At 39.1% G+C, this 7,557-nt stretch overlaps 1 protein-coding gene across 6 annotated transcripts in view; it reads left to right on the plus strand.

Annotated features, from left to right (window-relative positions):
* The window catches only part of TENM1 (teneurin transmembrane protein 1), a 781,688-nt gene extending 776,175 nt beyond the window's left edge, over window positions 1-5,513 (plus strand). For all 6 annotated transcript variants that reach the window (XM_019438138.2, XM_019438139.2, XM_053892078.1 and 3 more), the window contains one exon: window positions 47-5,513. In XM_019438138.2, the coding sequence (XP_019293683.1) occupies window positions 47-805 (759 nt within the window). In that variant the 3' untranslated portion in view covers window positions 806-5,513. The remainder of the gene's footprint in view (window positions 1-46) is intronic.
* The last annotated feature ends 2,044 nt before the right edge of the window (window positions 5,514-7,557 follow it).

Raw genomic sequence — 7,557 nt, forward strand, 5'->3', positions numbered from 1 at the left:
CTGACCCTGTGCTGCATTTTTGCACTGTGCCTTTCTTCTCTCCTAGACTATCCTAGGTATTCAGTGTGAGCTCCAGAAACAGCTCAGGAATTTCATTTCCCTGGACCAACTTCCTATGACTCCCCGATACAATGATGGACGGTGCCTTGAAGGAGGGAAGCAACCGAGGTTTGCTGCTGTTCCTTCTGTTTTTGGAAAAGGTATAAAATTCGCCATCAAGGATGGCATCGTAACAGCCGATATTATAGGAGTAGCCAACGAAGATAGCAGGCGGCTTGCTGCCATTCTCAATAATGCTCATTACCTGGAAAACCTTCATTTTACCATAGAGGGGAGGGATACTCACTACTTCATTAAGCTTGGGTCTCTGGAGGAAGACCTGGTGCTCATCGGGAACACTGGGGGGAGGCGGATTCTAGAGAATGGTGTCAATGTCACTGTGTCCCAGATGACCTCTGTGTTGAATGGGAGGACTAGACGGTTTGCGGATATCCAGCTCCAGCACGGGGCTCTGTGCTTCAACATCCGGTATGGGACAACTGTCGAAGAGGAGAAGAATCACGTGCTGGAGATTGCCAGACAACGCGCTGTGGCCCAGGCCTGGACTAAGGAACAGAGAAGGCTGCAAGAAGGGGAGGAGGGTATTCGGGCATGGACAGAGGGGGAAAAGCAGCAGCTTTTGAGCACTGGGAGGGTACAAGGTTATGATGGGTATTTTGTTTTGTCTGTCGAGCAGTATTTAGAACTTTCTGACAGCGCCAACAATATTCACTTTATGAGACAGAGCGAAATAGGCAGGAGGTAACAAAAAACATCTCTGCCTTTGCGTCACCAAAGACTGCCTGTTTTTAAAACATAAAATGGTTTGTTGTATTGGTTTTCTAGATCAGAACTCTGTATATGTAAATATGGAGGAAAAACATATCCAACTGCCTTTCAATGTGACGGAAGATGGTATTTTAATATTGTTTGTCTAAACTCTTTAAGAAATGAGAGATTTTTAGTTCTTGTGTGGCAGTATTCAAAATAACACAAGTAAAACAGCTAAAAAAAAAAAAGTTTCCAGAAAGCACCACTTTAAATTTGTCGAGCCATGCACATGAGTTCAAGTATAAAGAACCCAAGGTTCTACGTATCTCTACTGTGACGCGAAAGTTTCACGTTTAACTGTTGGCAGAACTTGCGAGCTATCTGAAAATGTGGTGCGATAGTATTCTGAACCTTGAATTTCGAAAGACTGCCGGCCCTTTCGCATTTTCCAGATCCGTTATAGGAAACTTAACAAGTGGAAAATGGCGTCCGCCACCATCTCCCAGAGTCACGACCCATTTGCCCTTCCTCCCTGATTATTCCTCCTTGCTTGTTAAAGTAAATGCCATGTTGTTGTGCTGTGTTTTGGCGTGCGGTGGCCGGATTCTGCCTACCATGCTTCCCTGTGGGTGTGGTAACAGACTGAAATGCCACTATTTGCTCATGTGTACGTGATACCAAGGCAGCTGGCCAATGGAACGTCTCCTGCACAGCCTGTTTTGACTCCATTTTTTCACCAAATTGTCTGGCTGTATTGGTGTCAGGTAAACATAGCTTCTATTAACCTGGGTAGGAATTACTCATCTATATATAGGGTGTGTTTTGGTCATAGTTTCACATTAGTGATTCCATATTTATACACTAATCCAATGGTTTTGTGCACACGAAAGGTAATTTACTACAAATGATTCTGGTACAGAAAAAAAAAAAAACAAGAGGTTTTATCAGGCATACATGCCTGGGATGCTGATAAATACATTCACTACTACTGCAGAAATTCAGAAGAGCCAAAACCTTAAAAAAAAAAACAGACCTAGTACTAAGACGAAAGGAAAGCACCAAAGGGAACATCACAGTAGTTGCTGCCACATTGATTCATACCACTTAGATTTATCTTTCAAATGTACAATTCTGTATGGAACATCTCCCCTCCACAGTCAGGAAATTTAATTAAGTGAACCCTTTCCAATCTAAAACATTTCAACTGATTAGAGAGAGGCAGACTGTTTTTTACTAAAACAATTGATACTTGAGTTATTTTAGTTCTCTGTCTTTACCCATTTATTTTGATTTAATCATGTGTCCTGCCTAGGAAAATAACTGTTTTCCAGAAAGGGTTATTTTTGTTCCATGATCATTTAAACTTTGGAAAAAGATCAGGATTAGTGTTAATATCAGTTGCGGTTCCTCAATCTTTATGAATCCTGTAGCAAAAAGAAGCCCCTTGGTGAGCTAGGAGATTTGTGCCCAGTGACAAAGAGACAGTTTGTAAAATGCTGCGTAATTGTAAGTTACCACAAATGAAAAGACATGACAGCACAATGTGGCCTGCAGAAAATTCCCCTGAGCCAGCTTCAGCACTTTCATCACTGGGTCTGGATATTTGCTATGTCTGAAGGAGGATTTATGATGGAGTGTTACAGTTTGGATTCTTTCCAGCTGCTTCCTAAATGCAGTGTGGGGTCATTGCCTCGCTTGGTGATGACGGTTTCCTTTGAAAATATGCGAAGTCAGAATCCGGGCTCACGTTAAGGTTTGGAAAGAGTCTGGCTCCTTACTCCACCAAGTAGAGGGAGGAAAAGGCAAGGACCCGCAGACAGTAGGGGAGGGTGTATCCAAACATTTCATTTTCAAAAACATCAGGTTGGGGTTACCACATTCTTACGTGTGTATTCTGAGAGACACAGAGAGACCCAGAGAGAATTCATGATGAACTCCTCTCTCTTTTTGATTGGAAGCACACCAGCTCAAGAGATTACTAATCCAGACTATAATCACATTATTTTTTTTTCTGAATCAGGCCTGTGTTAGTGGTATACTGTTTATTCAGGATGGGATTCTAAAATTATGAACCAACTTGTTGAAAATTTGAATACCTCCACACCAGCCTAAAAATGGACCTTATGTTCCTAGAACCTCTGATGTTCTTTTAAATCAATGGAAAAATAATTTGTGAACTGTATATAGAGAGTGCATTCATAAATGTGATGATGTATTTTATCACTAATCCAAGATGTCAATATTAGAGTCTATTTTGCTTATATTTTAAGCGATTATTATACTTTTTGCAATTCACTGATGATGTATCATTTTCAAACTGCTTTAAATATCCATTAGAAACAAATATTTGAGGCTTTTACTTAATAGTAATTACCTTGAACTGTGCATTTCTAGTTTGTAATACATATTTATTTAGTTTGTGCCTTTAGTTTCTTAAAGTTACATTTGTATTATATTCAGGAAATGCACTTTTTATCACTTATAGCTGTGGTTTTAATACTGCCTTGAACTATTATTGCTCTCTTTACCTCTCCCGAAGTTTGTGGGAGGAAAGAGGAAAAAAAAAAAAAACCCAAAAGGTTAGCGCTAATGCACAGTAAATCTAAGAGAAACATTTTGGCATTTCTTAATAAGAACGTGGAGACGTGGGGTACATCGTTCAGCTGAATACAAAGAATGCCGTCATTGATTTGTAATTCTGAAGTTTAAATTAGCGAAAGAACACTTTGTTTGCATTCCCTGATGAAAGTGAATGCATCTTACAGAGAAACACGAATTTCTCACACCCAGAGCACAGGCACAGGCAGCTGACACTGGACAGCCACACGCTATTCAAGTTAGAACGAGGGCACTCTAGTTGGGCTCTCATGAAGAACATTCTGGGCCGGAGGCAGGGAATACTCTGTGGTTGTTTCTTTTTCCTAGTTAGGCCCATTTTATTTGTTCTATTCTGTTCTGTTTTTACTCTTGCACTACAGTCTAGAGATCCAAATGAACTGCAAAGTTCAGTTTAGCAGACATTTAAATACATTTATTTTTAGTTGCCATTCTAATCATTATTGATTAGAAGCATGACTCCTGAAGGAAAGGGAAATAAAGCTCAATTCATAAACTAATTTCTAGCAAAACACTCTCCATATAAATAGGCATATGTTTTATTTTTAACCCAGCAAAACGCTGTGTAAAATAAGCGTGTCCTTTACTGTCAATTTATCTAGAAGATCTATAATATAGAGACTATATATATAGAATATAATATATATACCACATAGCCAAATGTATAAAAACTTGACGATGTATAATTTGGAATTCACATGCTAACCACATAGGTATAAAATTGAATGATACTTTTTCTACGATTTTTCTTTTTCATTGCGATCAACACCATGTCAAGCATCCTATCATGTTGTTCCTACTCTTTTTTCTTTTCTTTCCTCCTTTTAAAATATAGTTTTCACCAGTCCAGGCCCCACTGTAATATCACCTGAGAGAGTCAGGACAAAGTTTTTGCATTTATAAAGATATGTTCCTGTAAGGGCAATTGCAATGGAAGCAAAAGTACAGTAATCAAGTATTGAAAGAAACTTTTGGAAAGACTGGAGTGTATTATAGCTTGTGGAAGGACAGAAGGCTACAGACTGGATACAACATTCTTGTTTTCTTGGAGGAACTCACATACACACAGCTGACCTGACTAGTACTTCAGATTTCAGACTGCTCTTCCACAGCCTTCTGTAAGGTTCTTTATTCTGCAAAAGGGAAAAACAAAAAAAAAAAGAAAAGAAAAAAAACAAAAAACAAAACAAAAAGCAAAAAAAAACACAAAAAAAACATAAAAAACACAAAAAAACAAAAAAAAACAAAAAAGCAAAACAAAAACAAAAAAACAGAAAACAACAAACAAAAAAGAATTCAAACACAAAATAGTGACTGTTATTTCAGTGTGTCCTTCATGTGAAAGCTATTAAGGACCAAACCTACTACTGTGTGTAAGAAGAAATTACTTCCTAAACAGTAACTGAAAATAGTTAGTTAAACTTGCTGTGGATTTTGTCTTGGCAGTTGTCATCTTACATTATTTGTCAAAGGAAATGTGTTTGGCAGTTAAAAATCTTTCCTTAGATTTAGTGGTGGACTTTAACCTCTTAAATAAATGTTAGTATATCAGATTGTGTCCTTGAAAAATATTTTACTTGTATGAATCATGACAATGTCTAAATCTTTACTATTCTTCTGGCAAAAGCATCGGTAAGAAGGAAGGTGAAAAAGAGAAGTATAGCCTTTACCGTCAGAAAAATATTCTTTTTAGCTGCTTACTTTCTCATGAAAAGTAAAGATGTTTACAGTGTATGCCAAGATTTTCAGTTTCTATATAACAACAGTTAGAGGTTCTAATCATACTGAAAATTGTGTTATAATGGCCTGAGCCGTGTTGCTAGGAAACAATAGGTCCCAATTTTGTATTCCTGCTCTCACTCCTGTGCTGAAAAGTGACTGGATACTGTACAGGTTCATGTTCTCTGGCTGCAGTTAAATGGTCTTTTGCATTTTGCTCTGGCTTTCAGGCCAGAAGCATGCATTTTTCTACAAGAGCATCACAACAACATGCTGTAAATATTTAAAGTTAAACATTATGTGTCGATATTTGAAAGAAAAAAAGTACTTTGAATATTTCATTTTTAAAAAATAAAATTGCAAACGAACGGTGTGTCCCATGTTATTCATGCGCCAAACTGCATTCTCAAGTATGTCTGGTCACTTGAGATATGAAAAGTAGCTCCCTAACAGGGAACAATAAAACCGCATCATCTTGAAAATGTAGGTGCAGAAATCAGAAAGGCACTAATCCTAAGCAGATGTCTCTTCATTTTTATTTTTCACACAAACAGGATCTCTGTCACAAATGCCCATTTAATAAAAAAAAAAAAGAAGAAGAAGAAGAGTAGTTGTTGCAAGTTTAAATGCCTCTAGGCTATTACTTTGAAAAAGGTTTCTTTCTCCTGTTGATGCCTTTCTGAGCAATGGAAAGAAAATGAAGAATTGCAAGCCGGGTTGGGGAGAGCTAGGAGAGCCGGTCACCCAGATGCATTGGCAAAAAAGTGAATGGGGGAGAAAGGCAGTCGGGGGCGGGGTGGAGGGGGACTGAAAAAAAAAAGAAAACGAAAAAAAACAGCTCTCACATACTGGGCCATTACAATGGCCATTTGGTACTTTTCACAAGAAGGTATTTACAAGTGACACTGGGAAAGCAAGGCCGATAGATCTTGCAAAATTCAACTTGATGGTAATGGGACACCCATAGTCCAAACAAGTTGCTTGTTCCCAAAACTTAGAATTCTGGAATTTACACCAGTCACAAATGCCCTGCTGCCTTTTTTTAAATGCCTTTTTTTTTTTTTTTTTTTGAACTAGAGCGAGCACGAGCAAGGAAGGGACAGAGAGAGACAAAAGATCTGAAGGGGACTGTGCACTGACAACAGAGAGCCCGATGTGGAGCTCAAACTCACAAAATGGGAGGTCATGACCTGAGCCGAAGTCAGATGCTTAACTGACTGAGGTACCCAGGCGCCCCTTACACAGCGGTCTTCCCTTAGTCGCGGTTTCACTTTCCACAGTTTTCAGCTACCCGCGGTAACCTACAGTCCAGAAGCAGAAGATCCTCCTCCTGACATACTGTCAGAAGGTCAATAGTAGCCTAACGCTATTATCACAAGCCTATGTCATTCCCCTCGCTTCATCTCATCACGTAGGCGTTTTATCTCACATCACCACGAGAAGAGTGAGTACAGTACACTAAGAAATTTTGAGAGAGAGACCACATTCATGTAACTTTCATGTCAGTATATTGTTATAATTGTTCTCGTTTGTTACTGGCTATTGCTAATCTCTCGCTGTGCCTAATTTATGAATTAAACTTTGTCACGGATATATATGTACATATAGGAAAAAACATAGTATACATAAGATTTGGTACTATTCATGGTTTCAGGCATCCATGGGGGTCTTGGAATGCATCCCCCCGCATCTGGGGGGGGAGGGGTGGGGACTACTGTACACAGATACAGTGAAAAGAGTCACGGAGCAGAAGACAATCTTATTGTTTCAACACACCCAATCAGCAAAACGCAATGGTGTCAGTGGAGGGGTGGGAATATTAGTATCACCTGGTCATTTTTTTTTAAATACCCATCCCACCCCACCCTCAGAGTACAAAAAGAAAGAGGCAAGGGATGCCTGGGTGGCTCAGTCGGTTAAGCACCCGACTCCATCTACACTCAGGTCATGATCTCATGGTTCATGGCTTCAAGCCCTACATCAGGCTCCACGCTGACAGTGCAGAGCCTGCTTGGGATTCTTGCTCTTTCCTCTCTGTTTGCCCCTCCCTTTCTCGTGCTTTCTCTCTCTCTCTCGAAATAAATGAACAAAAACTTAAAAAAAAGAGGCAAGAGCTCCTACATTGAGACTATTAAAGGAGATAGATTTCTCCATATTCCTTCCCTATTCACCCTCACTTTTAGAGATCTTCGAATATCAATGCTATTTAAATGTTTAGTAATATTACTACCTTAAATTTATATAATTCTAGTACCTGAGTAATCCTGGGAGGTGAGGGAGACTTCATTTTTCCAACGTGGCAAACGCAACAATGGTAACAGACTGACTTACCTAAGACCACTCGAATAATCTGACAGAGCTGAAAAAAATTCAGATCTCGAGTTTATGTTGATGGGCTCTCTCCAATCAGTT

This window comes from Panthera pardus, unplaced genomic scaffold (assembly GCF_024362965.1).
Source record: "Panthera pardus isolate Hobbes unplaced genomic scaffold, ASM2436296v1 HiC_scaffold_27, whole genome shotgun sequence".
Taxonomy (NCBI): domain Eukaryota; kingdom Metazoa; phylum Chordata; class Mammalia; order Carnivora; family Felidae; genus Panthera; species Panthera pardus.